At 39.2% G+C, this 20,686-nt stretch overlaps 2 protein-coding genes across 2 annotated transcripts in view; one reads left to right on the top strand and one right to left on the bottom strand.

The window, feature by feature from the left end:
• The window catches only part of LOC109951120 (membrane-associated guanylate kinase, WW and PDZ domain-containing protein 1-like), a 79,493-nt gene extending 72,378 nt beyond the window's left edge, over positions 1 to 7,115 (bottom strand). The window contains exon 1 of the mRNA XM_020585422.1: positions 6,315 to 7,115. Within this exon, the coding sequence (XP_020441078.1) occupies positions 6,315 to 6,612 (298 nt within the window). The 5' untranslated portion in view covers positions 6,613 to 7,115. The remainder of the gene's footprint in view (positions 1 to 6,314) is intronic.
• An 8,133-nt stretch (positions 7,116 to 15,248) lies between these two features.
• ren (renin) lies at positions 15,249 to 19,141 on the top strand. Its single transcript, XM_020585430.1, has 9 exons — positions 15,249 to 15,325; positions 15,692 to 15,839; positions 16,224 to 16,347; positions 17,055 to 17,173; positions 17,274 to 17,470; positions 17,904 to 18,026; positions 18,107 to 18,248; positions 18,334 to 18,432; positions 18,980 to 19,141. Exons 1-9 carry the CDS (start codon positions 15,249 to 15,251, stop codon positions 19,139 to 19,141), a joined length of 1,191 nt encoding a protein of 396 aa, XP_020441086.1.
• Positions 19,142 to 20,686: the final 1,545 nt, after the last annotated feature.

Here is a 20,686-nt window from a genome sequence, read left to right as displayed (position 1 = left end):
TTGTGGCTTTTATTGTGTTCTATCTCAGTTTGTGGTGAAACATGATGCCTGTGAACTCCATATGAGACAAACATGCAATACTTAAGTAACCCTGAAGGCTTTCCATGTTTGTTACTGATAATGTGACTGGCATTCATGAACTTACAGTGTACAGGCCTGGATTTACTCTCCTTTATCGCCTGCAGCATTCTTTTCAAGCTGATGTCATTACTAAAATTTAAGGCCTTCTTTACATAAGGGTGCTGAGGATCTGACCACACTCTATTGCTTCCTGAAGCACAGTTAAATTATTCCATTAATAAAACATCAGTTTGTGTGAGTGTGTGTGTGTGTGTGGTGTGTGTGTGAGTGTGTGTGTGTGCGTGTGTGTGTGTGTGCAGGGTCAGAGGAGACTTCCCGCCTCCCTGTGAAGAAACACCTGTTTTCGGCACCAGTGAAATACTGCACGTCTTCATCCAGCTTCCACTGACAAACACACATTAAACTTCAAGTTCATATTAACTTAGAGAGATAGAGCATTACATGTTTGAGAACAAAAGGAAATTCAGTTTTTGAAGATAATTATGGAAGCCCTTCTTTTTAATGAAAAATAAATCTACAACAGTTGAGAAATCTTTTTTTGTTTTGTCATATGACAAAAAAATGTGTTTTTCTGAAATGTTATAAATGATGACAATAATAATAATATACTGTATCATGCTCATGCAATAGCTCAAACCTGTGTTCTGCTGGTCTTAAATGTTGTTACAGTTACATAGGCCCAGGCAATAATTCTAAGATCATATTACATAATATGCACACTTCTTTGTGCCTTTTCTTTGTCTTGGATGAGCCCATGCACAACTGGTCAAAGGTTTTAATTGACATAAGTCAACCAGCAGAAAATTAATCAGAAACTACCTTGAAAATTGTTCTTCTTTTTTTTTTTTTACTAAAATTCCAACATCCATTGGCTGCAGCTTCTGTTCATGCTCTGTGCAGGTTGTCTTAAGACTTCTATAAAAATAAACAGATTAAGGGTCTTCCCCTGCTAAAATACACTTTAAAATTGGCACAGTTTTATTTTAAATCAGAAAATATATATAATCAAAGATTAAATAACAGTACAAATCTGAGCAGGCATTCAGTTATGGACAATAGTTTTGATGACTGGCCCAAACAGACTATAATAAAAGTGAAAAAAGCATATCGTAGCTCATGTTACACGGCTACAGTTAACTGAATGAAAACAATGACTACCTGCTGACTGAAGCCTCATATCCACAGTGCTGATGGTTGTTTCTTCTTACCTCTCTAGTCTGCGTTTCATTTGAACCTCATTGTTACAACACCTGAGGTGCATGTCTCTGAATTACGCAGCTGTTTGTTCAAGCTTAAATGACAAAAGCTGCATGACTGTATGTGGTGGTACGGCTTCTTAGCAACACTAGGATGTCATGTCATAAAGACCAACATAAAATTTCATCATATAAACCTTTAAAAATATATGCAAATACTTAGACAGCTCTTTTGAAGATGTGCATACCAGTTTCTTATACTCTCAAACTGTGCCAATACAAACATTGCGACACAGTTTGAGCACAGAATAAGAGGAGTGTATTAAAATGTTAGATATAAAACCTCCAAGAGGCCTCACTGCTGACTAAAACTCACTGCTCATTAAGGAATGGTGGTTGAGAGAGGAAAAGAATAAAGCAGAGGGTATAGAGAAGAGGAGGAGAGACACAGAGGGATTCATGCCACAAGCCTATGACAAGCCTTTCGGGGATATACTTATGCAGTCGGATGCACTTAATCAAGACTGGCAAAGTCCTCATACTGAAGAAAATCTAAGGCACTTGCATTCTGGGACAAGTACATCACTGAAGAGATGACCCTCTGGATGTGTGTAAGCCTTCTTAACTGTGCATAAAAGCCTTAGAGACAATTTCAGTGGCAAACTGTAATGCAGTCTTTACATCCTTACATAACACAGTCCATGCCCATTTTAAGAAGCACAAAAATCTTACATCTTTGCACTTACAGGGTCAAAATTTATTATTATTAATAATAATATTCAATTAGTCTGGCAGCACCTAGGCATGTCTGGTTCACATCTAAATGAGCACACTGGTCACTTTTCTGTAAATGTCATGACAGCAATCTCAGGTAAGAACTAGTAACACTTTCAACACAGCACAAGTTTAAACTGCTTGCAGTTGCATTAACAGAGAGGCACACAAAAGATATGACATACGAGGACAATGTTACGCATAGTAGGCCTAGGTGTCGGCACATGTCTCTCACGCATCTTTGTGAGTTGCTCAGCTCACTCAGAATTGTTTCTTAGTATTCCCCGAATAGCAATTACATGAGCCAAACACACTCACGTTCGCCGCCCCTATTGTCAGAAAACTCCGACCACATGCTATACATTACTGGATGTACTGTCTAAGGATGTGACAATACACTTAGCTCAGGAAACAAAGTGATACACAATACTCAATATTCACGAGAACAAGACAAGATGATATTTTAAGTTTTTTTTTTTTAAGTCCTTTATTTGGCTAAAAGTCACAAAAGACAAAGCAATACAGGTGCATTTTGAAATGTTTAAACTAATCATCTTGTAGTGAATGTCACTTCAGTTCTACTTTCTGAGTAGGAATTATCATATGCAGTAGAAGACAGCAATATGCAAGCACTGAAAAATGTTTTTGCCACAAACTCAACTGAGTAGCTTCTCTTCTGTACGATTTCACACGAGTCTCTTCAGACCTTATTACTGTGCATGAACTATGCATGAGCTTTTAATTTCTAAGCGATGCTGAGTGTGACCTTCTATGCTATTTTCACCAAACGGGGGATGATCAGGGACATGGACGCCCACAGGACGAAGACTCTTTTGTTTACCTGGTTAGCATGAGCATTCACTGCTATTCGCGGTCAAATTTGGGCTACAGTTAACGCACCATTACAACATGCCATGGATTTTTATTAGTACTGGATATTAAATGGTGTTTCAGCCATTATTAGTAAACTCTGAACTTAGCAAGACACTGAATTTGGCTCAAGAACAGTGCAGCAGGACACATGCTTACAATCCTGAACTTTTGAATGATCAAACAGATGGTCCCCCTAGTCACTACACCACCCTGTCTCCAGGGAGTGAGAGCAGGGTGAGAGAGCAAGAACAGATCTGAGAGAGGGGTGAAAAAATTTGTATTAGGCATGAAAGTCTGTTTCCTTCATCAGGGTGCACCAAGTGAACTCCCAGACTCACATCTCAGGCATGTCGGGCATCCAGCAAGCTGCCCTGACTCCCTCTGGTTGGATTCAAGTGAAAGTGAGATCATCAGGGGTCATTTGTCCCAGAGATGAAACACACATCCAACCGAACCCACCCAAAGCCTAGGACACCATAAACCCCCAGACCCTTTAGGCCCTGGAAGAATTTGTAGTACACTTTAAAGGTCAAGCAGCAAGAACAATGTCCTAGTTGTACTACAACAGTGTTATTCACATGTGTTTCTTGATTTTGTATAAACCGTGTATAAAATATTTCAGCCTCAAAAACATATACTGCTTTAGAAACAACCGCTGTTAATCTAATAACATTATATGACTTAATGCACAACCTTTTACAGGCATACCACGCTTATCGGATACTCACCGAAGTCAGGACAAGACAATGGTGACAAAACCTTTCACCTGAGAGATGGTCTCAACTGATGATAACAGATACAAGCTACACTGGTGGGTCAAAGTCTTAATAGATCTGAGAGTACACCCTCTTTGTACTTTAACCTCAAAATTAGGCCATGCCATAAATCGCTCACCTGCGTCTGTAAACAAGGAATAGTTTGTATTACAGTATTGAGCAGCCACAGCCCATTGTTGGGAGACAAGCAAATATGTCGCACAGTCACTGCGTGTATATTGTATGTGATGTGTGTTTTCAAACTGGACTCAGTGCTCAGTGGGCAGTGGAGAGTGGTAGGGCATGGGGGTGTGGGGGACAGGACACAGCTGCATCTCATTGTTCTAAAAACAACAGGAAGTCTGTTGTTATAATTCAGCTTAAAGATCAGGCTCCTTTATCAACATGTTTATTTAGCAGTTGAAGCTGCAGCACTGGTTGTGGCGCATACTATAATACTGTACCTCCTGTAGGCAATTAAGGTACTTTAAAACTTTACTGCCCAATATAAATAAAATTTACAGGCTAGTCCTTCTTAGAGTCAAACCTCAATACAGACATGATACACATATTTAGATTGAGCATGGTCTTCCAATGGTTTTATTATCTATAAAAAAACACTTCTAATAACTTCAAAACTTGCCTGAGAATTATCGAGATTCAAAGTTTTCTTTAGTATCACAGTAATCTGTTCATAGTCATCTGTACATCCATGGTTTATATTGCAAACAACAACTGCTAATAGCTAAATCAGCATACTTTTAATGGTGCCAGCTTTTCAAAACGTACAGACAAAAAAATGTGGCTGCCCTACGCTTAACTCACTGACTACATGGAAACATTACACCTTTTGTTAAAATCCCCAAATGAAGGTGGGTGGTGACAGGGGCATATAGAGCATCAGACTCTGAAACCCCAAGAAAAAAGTTAACTATCCAGTGACTTACATATTCTGCACCAGGCCTATGGATTAAAGAACAAACACATACGCATAAAAACGTTTGAGTGAATGATTATACAGTACATTTATTGTGTAGATGACAGGCTCTCTCAAATCTCTTTCATTCCTTTGCAATTTGAAGTGTTATTTACAGAGATTAATAAAATCCACAGTTAAAACCACAGCAGTGTAATATTCCACCCTCTGCACAGGAATGTTCAGACTTCATTCAGCTGGTTTTTCTTTCAGAATTCCTCAGAGGAAGCCACACACCTGTAGGCACTGTACTATGACCCAGCGCGGACCTGCCTACCTGCACACACTGATAGGGTTTCAGCACTGAGGTGATGTGACCCACAGCTCTTTAGAGAGGAAAGGAGAGCGATGTGATTCGTCCTGCCAGCTGCTTGTCTGGACTAGGACAGCTTGGATCACAGCCCCTGCCCAGATCTGCACTGGAGCCCGACAGACTAGGGAAATCTGCTATCTCATGCAATAAACTAATGACAAAGCCATGAAAGCGGCTCAGAATATCCTTTACGTATACAGTCAGTGTGGCAGCAGTGCTTAAATGTAAAAGTGTAGTTTAAAATAACTACAAAACTGTTAAACATCTCAAATGGTGCAAGTCAGGTCTGAACACCTGTTCTGCAAACACAGAGCTGACCTCTTTTCTCAGGGGTCAAAACATCTGCTTCAGAGGTCACTGTGAAGTCACTAACAGAAAGTACATCGCAAAGGCAATGATGTTACCCTGAAACTAAAGCACAGTTATATAACACTGTTAATAATTTCCCCAGACAGAAGGCACTGTGTGCTCTGTCAAATGTGTGAGTGTGTGTGCATGGGAAGGAGTGTTAAAACAGTCATTTGAGGTGAAATATATAACTTTCTCTGAGTTAAAAAATTGACAGTGACTTATTTTAATATTCCCTCAGGCAGTTACAGGACATCCAGATTGGGCCTGGATGAAGAACAACAAAGGCCATGTACAATGCACCAGAGACTCTTGAGGGAAAAAAAAGTTCAGAGCTAATCATAAGTTTGCAATTTTGCTTCATTCATATGTCAAAAGAGTAAAGTACAGCACATAGTCTGTGGTGGAAGTGTTAGGGATAGAGATAAAGCTCTGGCTTTGCAGCCACTGTTAGTGGCCTGATCTGTGACCGAAGAGTGACTTTAGAAACTTTAGACAAAACGAGGGTAGGAGGACTGTCAGAGTAGCTTCATGGCAAAGCTTCTGAAAACTCCAGGCTGATGAGCAGCAGCAGCAGCACTACTCCTTTGCCCTACTTCACACAAATCACCATTTTGTTGTGTGTTTATAATGCTGTGCCAAATGGCATTTATAAAACAACTTCCACTGGGAACTCCCTTGTGTGTCTTCTTGTACATGCTACATAATGAAGACCAAAAAGTTTGGGGTTTTTTTTGCTACAGGGTGAGGACATTTTGGCCAGTCCTCACTTTGTGGAACACCTTTTTGAGGGTTCAGGTTAGAACTAGGCTTAGGGTAAAGGTTGTGGTTAGCCATGTAGTTCTGATGGTCAAGGATGGGATAAGGGGCTAGGGAATGCATTATGTCAATGAGTGTCCTCACAAAGATATAAGCATGTGTGTGTGAGTTAATCTCCCACACAGCATTTCTATCTCTCTGTTACACACAAACACAGCCACAGTTCATATTTATCTTACCTTGACGCACAGTTTTCAACTTGACGGGTTCTTTGCAGCACTTAATCACAGTTAAAATGTCATAGAGCGGTAATCCAGGCACAGACATCCCATCAACTTCCAGGAGAAGCTCCCCTTCGCAGAGTTTACCGTCCTGGTAAACCACAGCATCCTCTCTAACTTGCCCAATGTAGGGAAACTCTCCATTCTCCGCTCCGCCACACAGCTCCACATGCAGTTCCCCACGCGCGTCCCGGATAACCGCGCACTCGTTCACTTTGGTAATCCAGTGATTCTTCTTCTGAATAACTTTTGACATGATGACTCAGGTCCGAGCCAAGCCCGTTAGTTCCGCGGAATAGTGTAGGATAACAATCAGCCGATGCATGATACAAGGACTCTCAACAGACAGAAAACCTCAGGGTGTCCTGGGTGCCTCTCCAAACTGAAACATTTTCACCCTTCTCCTAAGCCAAGGCATGCTGCTCTCAGTGCATGTAAATATCACGATGGGTAAAAAATCCAGGCTGTTGACGCTTCTCTTGTTGTTTCCAGGTCTTTTACAACTACACGCACTCTGATTCCTCGCTATGGGATCTGATCTGCTCTCTGACTGCTCAGTTTACATTCAAAAATTCCTTTCTGTCGAGTATTTCTCCTTTTTTAATTTCCCAGGAAGGACAAACAATTAGCTTTACGACTGGTCTGTGCACACAACCGGCGGCGCCTTTAAGCAGGTAACACGACAAGTTCATCCTATTTGCTCCTGCATTGGTAGATGGATAACTAGTGGAAGGGGCGCATGCGCCCAGCTGCTCCTTCACAAGGGAAACTTGTACTCGACCCCACACCTACTGGATCCTAAAGCTCCTCCCCGCCCGCCGGCCCACAAGTGTTTCAAAACGGCTGACAGAGGTTTCTTCCTCTAATACCCCCCCGCCCCCATTATTCATAAATAATGGAAACACAATGTTATTGAGGTTGTTCAACTCCAAACAGCAGGCAACTGAAGAAAGAGCCACAAACAGATTCGTACTTACTGCCAATTAACTTGCATTTTTTTACATTGATGTGACCTATAAAAGTGATTGAGGTCACATTTCTCCAGTCCGTAGATCTCTGGGGTCCACACAGCTGCCTACCCATATCCTACACCTACTTTGAGTTAGTTTAATTCTTGGATATAGCAACCTCACTCCCACAAAGAGTTACTCTCTCTCTCTCTCCCAAATCTCCTCACTTACTGTAGAGATATATAATTTTCAATGTGCTTGTTATTTAGTCTGTTTGACATCTCAGCGATAATTTTGTGGTAGTTATTGTTTGTGCATGCAATTCCTGGAGCTTGTAAGTGTGTTGTCCTGCAATCAAAAACAAAACTGTCATGTTTTTTGTTGTTGTTTCTGAACAAGTGAGGAGGGATCACATGAGAAATGTGCACCTCCACAGGGGAGGGCTGTGTTTTTCTCCTGCCTGCCTGTACAGATAAAGTACAGTAAATGACACTCAACCACAGCTGTGAGGGCAGTAGCCTGGATGGCTGTGCATGAAGGACAGATTTCCATCCCGTTTCATCTATGTTGAGTGCTGGGAGTGTGTATGTTGACTCCACTATGTCACTTTATACCTCTCCTGTTTGCCATATAGAAAGTCGCTTTGGCACATGGAAACATAAGGCTATGTCCCATGTCCAGCCAGTTTGAGAGCAAGGGCGCATACAACCTCTCATTCAGGAAGTAGTGACCTCTTCTATTCTTGTTTTGTAACTGCATGGAAAATTATACAAGCAGCAGAAAGGTACGCCTGCAGGAAGTGTAGCTGAGGTTAATCACAGTGTGTTTGAAAAGAACTTCCAACTTTATAGACTATTGTTGCTATTAGAAGTGCTAGCTGCTGCAGTTAAGGTGTACTGCCCTGCAAAGCCTCCGATGTTGTGCAACATAGATGTTGTTTAGGTATCGGCTGTGAAACCTCAGGAACGCAGTGAGTCCAAAATCAATGCACTGTGATTTAATATTAACCAGCAAGTCAAACATTGCATCGATCTGTCATGATGATCACTGAACAAAAACACTGCACCAGTCCTCTCACCTGTGACTACAAAGAAACTGGTGGTTTCAAGGTGTTTCATTGAATGAAGTATCACTGACTTTAATAATAAAGGTTGTAAGGGTTTACTATGTGTGTTTCACCGAATACAGCCCCCTGCTGTGGTCGAAAGCATCACTATGACCTAACACAGTAAAGTTGTCGGCCAGACTGCTAAACTATTAGCTGAAACTCACTATAAAGGTTCAAATAATCTCTTTTAGAAAACTCTGCTACTAAATTTAGTGAGTTACAGTTATTATAATGAGTATGTATGTATCTTTGCTCATGTAAAGCGATAATGTGGTAAAATTGCAAAATTGAAACAGTTCCTAAAATAAAGCATTCATTAAGAAATCTAAAACGGTAATTATGACTGCCCTGTCAAAATGTATGCTTTTTGATCACTCATTAAAATTTAGAGGATTGATGAGAATGTGAGAGTGGGAATGGGACAGACACATCATACCAAAGCAGCAGGAGGTTTCCTGCAGTGGATGTTGTCCTCTGGCCATCCAACCCCATTTCTTACATAAGACACACGCTTGGCTGCGGGTGTAAAAAACAAGCCTCGTCCTCATCCACTGAGCCTTCCTCTTCACTGGTTCTTAACCATGCAGTGCACAACAAGAGCAAACAGTGAGCAACACTGAATAATTCAGGCACAGAGAACACTGTGGAGGGTGCAGAGCCCTGTTAATGTAACTTTAATATGGAAAGCAAAGCAATAAGAATTCATAAGATAATAAACTTGGTTATTCATGTCAAATCCATAGTGTTTCTTAGGATGCTGTTTGTTGTGATAACATCAGTTATTGTATTCATTATGCTCGTGTGCACAGTGATAGAAGTAAACTGAGTGCACTTAGTCAAGAACAATACATGAGTACTGTTTTGATGTATTTGTATTTAAAGCTACTATAATAATTATTTTCTATAAACAATGAATGGACGCACCTTTGGTTTCCCTGTAATGCTGTAAAAGAAATATTCCCACGATAGTTTGACTCTCATGGTATGATTGGATGACCATGAAAACCTTGAAATGACACTAATATCATTATTAGTTTGAAAGTTATTCAAGAAAAGCAGACATGACAGATATTCACTTTAGGGATAAAACAGGGACTTCAGTGAGTGGACTTGCTTGTTCAACAGCTGTTTCATAAATTGCCCTTACAGCCTCCATTACTGGCTGATTGCTGCACTATAAAGTGATCCTCCACCTGCTTTGCTCAGCTATGAGTGTATGTGTGAGAGGACCTCAGCCCCTGTCTCCTCTAAACAGAGACTGATACAGCAAAAAAAAAAAAAGAAAAGAAACTGGAAAAGCGAAGCAGGACGGTTCGTATCAACCTGTGAGGTTAAGCAAGCACAGGGTGTACAGCTCATTAGTTTCTGACAGTGGAAGTGCAGCTATAATGTGCAATTACCTTTTGTAGGATTTTATAACATAAGATATTTAAACCAACCAAGTGATGGAAAATTTATGTAAAGTAAACTATAAATCATTTATAATACTATATTTGGTAAATTCATTTGTCTCGAGAGCCTGGTTCTTTTCATCTGGAAGACAGAGCTGTTTTTGTATTTGCTTTCAATTGTTTAACCTTCACAGTGATGCTTTTTATGATTTGTGCTCAATATTATTTATGTCAAATATTTCCAGTTTTAATATAATAAATGTTTTTATATGCTGATTTAAACCTTGTACTTATCATAACAATGTCATTGGTCTTTTTCTACATCTACTGGTAACTGACCCTTTTTGAGGTTAAGAAAACCAAACAAAAACAAAATGGTATTTGGCACACAGAAAAAAATGTCGAATATGTCATTGAAAGTAAAACTGCATCAACAAAATGGCCAAGAAGAGAGAAACAAATGATCATACTCAGACAACCTGCTTAAAAGCAAAGTTACTGTCACTCAGTGTGTGTTTTATGAAAAGCACATAAAGATGCAAAGCTCTGGGCTGGTATGAATCATTTCTGGATTCTGAGGATTTTGAGTAAAGGGCAATTCTGAAGAAGAACTTATTTTTGTCTACAGTGTTTCTCCTTGACATATTTAAGCTTGTTTAAAACCAGTATGAGATTTGAATCACTTTCAAAGACAACAGAGATTACAACAATAGAACTGATACAATGAGAGATTTTCATTATCTGCCTTCAGAAGTGAGTCATCCCATTATTGTGAACACAACGCACAGGATGTTTGGTGGGTGTGAGGATGTGGAAGCTTGTTGTCCAGGAAGTCACAGAACTAAGCAATTAGAAAAGGATGCCTTTTTGAAATGAGGATATCCTGTGCACACAATGCTGTCATGTGATGGAAGTAACCACAATAACTTGTAAGAGAGTTATCTTGCCTTTGTTGCTCACTACCACACATACATAAGATACCTCACTTTATTAATGAGGTTTTATTCCAGAAGTTTCTGTTTCTTTCTGATACTTTTACTCAAAGTTTAAACTACAAACCTGTCATTAATACTCTGTGGTGTGCAGGAGCTGTTGTTCAAATAGTTAAAGCCAAGGGAATTGTGAGTGATGAAATGGTGAAATGTTTATGTTAGGTACTGCACATAGTTGACAGAAGTCCTCCATTTAAACAAAGCAATAAGCTTTTAATTTCTGGATTTCTCTACAGTAAAGGTCATGGAATATGGCTGACTGGCTGACTGCAGCCTGATGGGCCTTGTATTTGATATTAGTGAGAGTTTGAAGTATAAAACAGTTTGCTTTAGGAAGCTTTGTACTGTATCTCCACTGTCTCATTTACTGGATGGTGTTGGCTCCACTGCTGGGTCCACTTTTATATCAGCTGGCTGCAGTTTGTATCTTCATCTTGTGATGCTGTGCACAGACCCATAAAGATGCACACACACAGAGAGACTTGTGGTCGTCACTTACAGGGTCTGTACATGCACTTAAATTTATTTCTAAGAGACTTAACCCTTACTCTAAGCTTAAACAAAGCTGACACTTGCTCTAGTCCTACATCCTGTCATTTTCATAAAATTTGACCAGCTACTTGTGGGGCCCAGCCTCCGGTTCCCACAAGTAGGCTGCCGGTCCCCACAAAGATAGTAACTCTTGGATTTCAGGCCCCACAGATGCATAAAAACAAGAACACACACATATACACAAGCCATCATGTGCTGGTCGTCTATGACACATTCAAATTAAGATTGTGTTTTTCTCAGTTAAAATAAAATGCCATTTCAACACAAATCATCTGTTTAAAACAATGTATTATTACCGCGGGTGCATTTGTAGAGTGCCCAGTTTGAAGAAACCCAAGCAGCAAACTTTATAAATGAGTAGCAAATAAAGGATCTTGTCAATGAGATGTATGAGGTGAGCAGGTACAAATCAGAGCTGCTTGCTGTAGTAGTAATTAGGCAATACACATGTACATTACTGGGTGATTGTGAGGCTATTGTAATTAAATATTCATTGGTCCAGGTGATGGATTGGCACATTTTGTTGCATCACAAACAACAACACAACAAGCACAGTTGCCATGGTTTCTCATGTGTTCACCAGATATTTGCTAATAGAGCTCCCTGGGAATCAAAATGCATCGTCACACCTTCACAGAGCACAAACCATATATTTTTATGTATTGCTCATATATGTATTTATACGTAGCATCATAATGAAGGAACATGTCACTGATTTGTTAACAAAGGCACAGAAGAATTTATACAGACAATATGGTGCATGCTGTAAGTATAAAAACTAAAAACATATGTCCCTCTAAAAATCTGTCAGGGTGATTTTCTTTAGAAGGTCCTGCCACTTGGTTTTTTATCACTTTAGATTGTAGTGCAGATGGCATTTCAGCCTGCAAAGAACTGCAAGATGCAGAGAAGATGCACACATACAGAGTAATGTTTTCTTTAAAGTTGCATGTGACTGGGGTACATACTGACTCGTTCAGCCATGTTTGTTCTCCAGTTTGTCTTGTTTTAAGTCTAATGCTGCCCCCTGCTGGCCAGTAGAAACACAACATGCTTGTTTTTCACAAAAAGGTCCAAAGCGACCCAACTGTGAGAAAAATGAAAATACTGTCATAATTTATCATGACAAATCAGACAAAAAAATCCTAAAACTCACAGCGCTCTTGAGGATAGATATTATACTGTAGCATATAAAATATATTTTATGTGCCCTTTTAGTCCCAGATTCTACATGTTGTTCTCCTGTTCTGAAGCCTGTCTCACATAGTTTCATACATATTGTCTCCAGATGGGAGCACAGTCTCATAGCTTCGGGTATGGAGCTCACCAGCTTCAAATACAAAAACAAAAATTAGCACAAAATCAGTGAAACCAGCTATTGTTCTCTATTTTTTGTACACTTACTGTATCTGTATGAAACAACTGCTTAGAAATAAACCGAAACCATCTTCCTGTTGTGTGTTTTAGGCTTGTACAAGATAAGCAAGAGTTAAGATTGGGCTTGTGTGTGTTTGGGAATCAGGCTTGTTTGTTTGAGTGATGACTTCCCTTGAGTCTCATTTTGTGTGAACAACCATGGCTCTTCTTCAGAGTGAGCCCAACCATACAAGAGCCTCTTACACGAATGCTGGCTCTGGTATGTGCCTATCAATGACAATTTGTTTGAGGTTCAATCTGTTCAACTATTTACAACAGCCTCATCTTTCATAAACATTTTTGTTTTGTTTTACTCTGTTTTCATGAACAAAAAGTTTTGTAATTGCTGAAGAGGACAACCAATAACTTGACGTGCAGGCATTCAACAGAATATAAATGAGACTAAAAACATGAAGTTCAACAAATCATCTTCCAGGAGGCAGTTCCCATTTCCCATGCCCACCAGTGGACTGGACCTTCTGGAGAGGTGGGAGGCCAGGCAGGAGTGATGCATGGCTCTCTCTAGGCAGTGTGGGAAAGAAACTTGTGGGTGTCCATTTAACCAGGCAGGTCAAGAGTCAAATGTCTGAGACTGTCCCCAGAAGCCTATAAGGCCTAACTGTAGAGGTCTACTGGTCGGGTAATAAATATGTATTATGAAAACTACAGTAATGTTTTTTCTTTTTTACTGATATTGGAAGAAATGACTATGTAATGAGCCAGTGGATGTTTATACTGACAAAAACCTTGGCGTTGTGCTTCCTCCCACCTGATGAACATACAGTAAGTCCAGTTTTAATAGTCTCTTAAGCTGCTAAATTCTATTTGTCAAGTCACCAATATGTTGATACCAAACTTATCAGTTCATGTACAACACATTTGTTTTCTATCAAAATATCCCATCTTGCAGTATTGCCTTCTAGTGATGATAGCATTTGGTTAAGGGTTAGGGAAATATCATGTTCTAGTTTAATGCATGGTGAATTGAAATGCAACATGTTTAATTCAAGTTTAACCAAAAACCACAATCTTTCCACAACCTTAACAAAATTGCTTTGGTTCCTGAAACATTACCACAAACTGCAAGTGGGAAAAAACACAACAACAGCACTTTCCAGGAAACTGGGTTGTTTTCACACTGTTTTTTGATACATTTTATGAATAAAAAAACTCACTTTAAAATAAAGTACTTTTTTTTAAAGTGCAAACAAAGGTCACTTATTTTTCTTTACATAAAGAACATTGCACACACACAAATAACAATAATAAATTATTAAAAGTATTAATTATATTGTTGCAGTAGAGTATTATTATATGTCATCACTGTGTCTATGCCATGATTTTCTGGAACCTGTGCCCACAGGGAGTATCTGAGTAGTTGACTTCTGCTGCAGTTAACCAAGCTCGTTTCTAACATAGACTCCCCTTTCATGGCTCAGCTTGATGGTTGGCACAGTACCAACCTGACAGCCCAGAAACTGTGGGAATCCTCCTTCTAGTGAAAACCCATGAAAACTAAATGAGTTTCTAGTCTTGTTGAGTCTGACCATTGTGGTAAGAAATACAATACAAAAACATAGCACCCTGCCAAATCTCCTGCACTGCATAATGGACCCAACATGGGCCCTGCATGGCTCCTGCCAACACTCACAATCGAACTAAACTTGCAGATGTGTAAAATGGTGCAGATGCTGCAGTGAACTTTGCATGAGGAAAAAATCACTAGCAGAGGGTAAACAAGAGAGGTGTGAAACATGTCTGCTTCACTGATGACTGTGTGAAACAGTGGCAAGCTAAATTTTACCAACTGTGGCAATAACAGCAATCAAAATTTAACCTGCATTGATGTTTGATTCTTATTTAAAAATATCATAGAATAACAATTTAATAAAATTTAACTTTAAAAAAACATCTATTAAAGAAATGATGATGTCTGTTGAGCATGGCCTGGAAGCTGAGATTTACAATGATTTGTAATTGAGTTAAAAAAAAAATCAACTGAATCTGCTTTGACTGTTTAACACATCTTTCACTCCCTCTAAAATGTCTCACAGCTCTGCAGACAGGTTGTCCAGCCTACCAGCATCATCAGTCTCAGGAGCTCTGCACCCTTGCTGTCTGTTTTTATTTTTTAAGAGGTCAAAGTTCAGATCTGTCACTGAGACCTCTATATCACAGCAGGGGTTGTGTGACCAAGGCACAAGGGTAGAGGTGGTGGGTGAGGGATGGGAAGCACAACTTGTTTTCTAATGGTCACCCCCAGGAAAGCTCCCAGCCAGAGTCAGTGGCCCATGGGTGAGAGCACCATGTACAAGACATGGTATAAAAGAGCTGAGGGACCAGACAGCACACACAGAGAGGGGGGCAGCTTTTAGAAGCTCAGATGAAATAAATGTGGAATATTTACAAGACCAGGAAAACCAGCTTTACATACACAGTCATCATCAGTGACCTGCATTTTTTTGCACATTAGACAAGTGATCATGGCACTACTGATGAATTTTTGGATGTGTGTGGCAGCTTTATTATTGACAGTGACCATGAGCCATGCTTTGAGAAGGTAAGAAACATATTCCTTTGTATACCTGCTGCTTTGCTTAAGGAGTCAAAATATGCCAGTGAGGATTTACTGCAAAATTCACTTAAAAGAAAATGTGTGACAGTAAAAAACAAAATAAGGACAGGAAAACAAATGTTTCATTGGTTCTTTATAAAAGCTAACATTTCCAGCTTTTTGGCATAACATGTGGTTTTGCTTATATTCTGTCTGAGCACTGTGATCAGTGCAGTCTGCACTTTATTAAAGGCTCACTGTTACACTGGGATGATGGGATGTGTTTCAGATGGGAAGTATACTTCTTTCTTTAGTAACTGATTGCTTCCACTGTTTCTTTTTAGTTTCTGTCACACTCTGTTGTCTTCCCAGAATCTCTCTGAAGAAGATGCCATCTGTCAGAGAGACACTGCGGGAGATGGGTGTTTCTGCAGAGCAGGTTTTGACTGAAGTGGATAAGGAGATCGCAGATGCTACCAACAATGGGAATGTGCCCACACCTCTAACCAACTACTTGGATGTAAGATGCTGTTATAGTTCTGTATATAAAAAAAATAATTCTAAAACTTAGAGTGAATGTGTTTATCAAGGCTCTGGGTGACAGGAAATCTAGACAAAATCTATTAAGTCAAAGGTAACTTGATTGAAGAGAAATTGCCAAAACAACTTCTATAGTAAAAACGGCAGATCCAATCCAGTGGAATTTGAATTAGTTCTTTAAAATAGTCTTGGTGTTTGAGTCATATTCACAATGCCATATTTCATACTCTCAAACTACATTTTTGCCTTATTTCACAAGGGAAAGTGGTCTTAAAGGAAGGAGCATTCAAACACCATCTGCATAAAGAATCCGGTTTGGGTCTATGTATAAACATTAACATTTTTTTCTATTTATTCCCAATAGTCACAGTACTTTGGGGAAATCAGTATTGGTTTCCCAGGCCAGACGTTCAATGTGGTGTTTGACACAGGCTCAGCCAACCTGTGGGTGCCATCAAAAAGCTGCTCACCTTTCTCCACTGCCTGCTGTAAGTGTTCATGTGCAAACATACAAGGAGGAAAATAACATTTAGATAAAGTGGTTATAATCAAGATTTTTTTAATAACAGTATATCAAATGACACAGCTTGTAGTGATAAACCAACAGGGAACTGTCACCCCACTGTTATCACTCTGCTAAATGTTTGATATCAATTGTAATCAGTAGGGGCAAACTACACCTTCCCACAAACCAGAAGGTGCATATCACTGACACCTGCTATAATTAGGCATCAGTTTGTTGACAAGGACAAGTGTGACAGGAGGAACTAGTGGTAATGCAGTACAATGACCAATAAAGTCTACATGAGGAGAGGGTCAGGGTTTGTGGGTGGGTGGCAAAACACAGGACTTTGAAACAGGACAGCTATTTATTCAGTTACTTCAGGAATTGTTAAAGAACAAAAACAGACTGAATATTTTTATGCAGCAGGTGATAATGTTGCTTCATATTTGCTGGGTGTGTAAATAAGCAAGCGGTTGATAACACATTCACCATATCAGCTTAAAAGGTGACGATATGTGTTCACAGCTGAAAATTAATTCATTAAAAAATATTGAATGCTATTGCATGTTTAAATAAAGAAACTAAATGCTATTGTCAAATAACTGAGATGTTGGAAGAATCATTCAATGTTAAATAAAACTTCCCAGACACAAGGTTGCTTTATAACACAAATGAATTTTGAACTTTTAGTTACTCACAACAGGTACGATGCCTCAAAATCCCAGACTTATGTTGAAAATGGAACTGGATTTTCCATACAGTACGCATCTGGAAGTGTCAGGGGATTCCTGAGTGAGGATGTGGTTGTGGTGAGTTTAACAACCTGTTAAGAGTTTTAGATAAATGCTTGGACTTACCCTACATGTTAAACCATCAACCTTTAGCCTTCTACTTGTCATGTTACTCCAGGTTGGTGGTATTCCGGTGGTGCAGATGTTTGCTGAGGCCACCTCTCTGTCTGCCGTTCCCTTCATCTTTGCCAAATTTGATGGAGTCCTGGGGATGGGTTACCCCAGCATGGCCATTGATGGCATCACTCCAGTGTTCGACCGCATCATGTCTCAGAGTGTCCTCGAGGAAAACGTATTCTCTGTCTATTATAGCAGGTGGGTTGGGTCAACTCACCTCCTCAAGCTTCTGTGCCATTTTGTATAAAATCACCTGTACAAAAGAAAAATACAAAAGAACTTAAGCTTAATAAAATGATGACAACAAAATGTTAGTAAGAAAATATATATTGTGCTGTAATAATTTTGTTTTGAGTGAGACAACTATGATATACAGTATATTTTTTAAAAATATCATTGCAAAGGATTGAAATTGATAAATGGGGGCACTGTTCTGTTGGGTTAATTTTTCATCTTACTAGTAGTAGATTTAAAGAGTGTGGAAAAAGAAAAAACAAAAAAAGTCAAGAACATCCTAAAAGCTGAAACTGGATCTTGTTAAATTGAGAGGTCATAGGATTCAAATTTATCTATAAGAGTCTGTAATCATTCAAGTTCGTTGACAAGGTCATCATTTATTTATTGTGTTCAGGGACCCAAAACGTTACCCAGGTGGAGAGCTGATCCTTGGTGGCACAGACCCAAACTACTACACTGGAACATTTAATTATATTCACACCAGTGAGCTGGGAAAATGGCAAGTTATTATGAAAGGGTAAGAGCGTCATACCTCTATCTGTGTGTGCACACCCTTTCAGAAACAATGTGTTTTATTTTCCACTTCTTCTTTCTTAGTGTTTCTCTTGGAACGGAGAAAAAGTTTTGTGCAGAGGGCTGCACGGCTGTGATTGACACGGGCTCCTCGTATGTCACAGGTCCAGCCTCGGCTGTGTCTGCGCTGATGAAAGCCATCGGAGCACAGCAGGAGGAAAGCGGCGTAAGTTTTAACACATGTAGCCTGAGTTCCCACAAAAAATATCTGAAAACTCATTACCCATCATCATTTTTCTGTTGTTCATCAGTACAAAGTCAACTGTGACAGTGTCAAGACATTGCCCAGTGTTAGTTTCCACATAGGTGGTCAGGAGTACTCACTCACTCAGGAGGATTACATCTTATGGGTAAGGATAACAAATACTACTTTCTTTTTGTTATTTAATATTATTATTATTTTTGCAAACAGATCATGTGATTATCTTATAAAATATATAATACCTTATTATAAATCAAAAGCCCTTTACACACAAAAGCGTTTTCAGTTATCACCTTGTTATACGTGTGCAACTTGGATGTGCACATTCTGGGATTTCAGCTCACTACGTAGCTACTAACAGGAATAATATTTGTAACTTGATCCTTCAGACTCTGATGTCTTAAAAATAGGTTTCTGATTTTGTTTCACAAGATAATAACTTGTGCATACAAAATAGTTTCACATGCACACAGAATAAAAAAAGTAGTTCCCTTAATAGCACTGTCTGAAAGGGGACATAATGTGCACTTTTTTAAACTTAAGCATATTTTGCTGATAATATGATGTACTTCACAATTTTTAATGCAGAACTATCCTTACTTTGAAAAGCATCTGAGTACTTCATACAACACTGTAAATATGCTACAGTTTCTGTGGCTTTACATAATAAACCTAGCAATTCTTTGTGTCCATAGCAATCACACATCCAAGGAGATGTGTGCACCGTCACATTCAGGGGCCTGGATGTGCCGCCCCCTACAGGCCCCATCTGGATTTTGGGAGCCAACTTCATTGCACGCTACTACACAGAGTTTGACCGTCGCCATAATCGGATAGGGTTTGCTACAGCAGTCTGACAGAAGTTAGACAGCAGTCATGCCTGTTTTCATCTTCACTGTTTATGCTGCTGTTGCCCAATTCTTTCTTAAAACACCATTTTCCAATCCTCCTTTGATTTCCAATTTATAACACATGATCAAAATGTGTATTTTTTTAAAAATGGCAGAGAGAGCAAATAAAGGGAAATCCTTTTGCAAATCCTGCTCATATAATATTTTGTAATGGTTGCACTGGACACTCTCTGAACATAGCTTTGTTCATAAGCATTTATCACCAAATGTGTGTGTGTGTGTGTGTGTGAGAGAGAGGGAGAGAGAGAGAGAGAGAGAGAGAGAAAGAGAAGGACGGAGGAAGTCTGCAAATCATTATTAAATAAAGACAGTGGAAATCCTTATTTGTATTACACTGACATGGACAAGAATAAACCTGTTTTCTGCGGCGTGTAATGGATTCAGTCCTGACTCCATTACACGCCGCATTGTTTCCCTCCAAGTTTGTCAAATGCATAATTTTGACCCTGTGAAAATCCAGTGATGATTTCTGTTGCATATTTAATCAGCCCTGTCAGAGTAGTCACAGAGAACTTGTCAGTGTCTGTGAATAACTTTATATGACCATTTCTGTTAAAAACTTAAAACAAACAGGTGCACACATGTGTTGAATGTATGGCACTCATGTGCTGCACAGTTTGATTTGACACCATTGTTCTCCCACTGAAGCTGTGTCCATACAGTGTGGTTGTATGTTTAGTAACCAGCAGTGCATGATGTTATGTTATAATTATATTTCTAATTGAAATTAAGCTTTTTTCAAGAATTTGTGCAGCTCATGTTCCCTGACACTGTGGGGTTGTCTCTTTCAACTGCAAATGTGTGTGTGTATCTAAAAAGGTCAAATTCTTTTGCCTTATCACAATGGAAACCACGCAAATTTGAAATCTTCTTTTTGGCTCTTCAGGGTGATTTTACGACTGACTCAACAAAGATTTTATTTCTGCTTAGTTAGCAGGTAGAAGATACACAAAGATAACAAAACAATTAAAGCACACATGCATCACATGCTCTGGTCAGATCTTTTTGTCTCTCTTTCACTGAAATGATAAACATCATTCTCTCATGTTACAATGAAGTGACAGTAATGCTTCCTTGCTCTCACATCCATGAATTGTCTGATTTGGATTTTTATCTGTTGATAGTCCACTGCAAGGTGAGGGTGGATGTCTCTGCACTGGCATTTAATCAACAACATATTCAAACCACTGCAAAAACAGCTCACTCAGTATGAGTCATCAGAACTATTCAGCCTGGAAACCTGGCCAGAAAAAGAATGTTTCATAAGATATGATCTACAGTGCCTTGCGAAAGTATTCGGCCCCCTTGAACTTTGCGAACTTTTGCCACATTTCAGGCTTCAAACATAAAGATATAAAACTGTAATTTTTTGTGAAGAATCAACAACAAGTGGGACACAATCATGAAGTGGAACGAAATTTATTGGATATGTCAAACTTTTTTAACAAATAAAAAAACTGAAAAATTGGGCGTGCAAAATTATTCAGCCCC

The sequence above is a fragment of the Monopterus albus genome, unplaced genomic scaffold, assembly GCF_001952655.1.
Source record: "Monopterus albus unplaced genomic scaffold, M_albus_1.0 scaffold365.1, whole genome shotgun sequence".
NCBI classification, from domain to species: domain Eukaryota; kingdom Metazoa; phylum Chordata; class Actinopteri; order Synbranchiformes; family Synbranchidae; genus Monopterus; species Monopterus albus.
The sequence above is the reverse complement of the archived record's forward strand: the minus strand, read 5'-3'. Positions and strand labels throughout refer to the sequence as shown.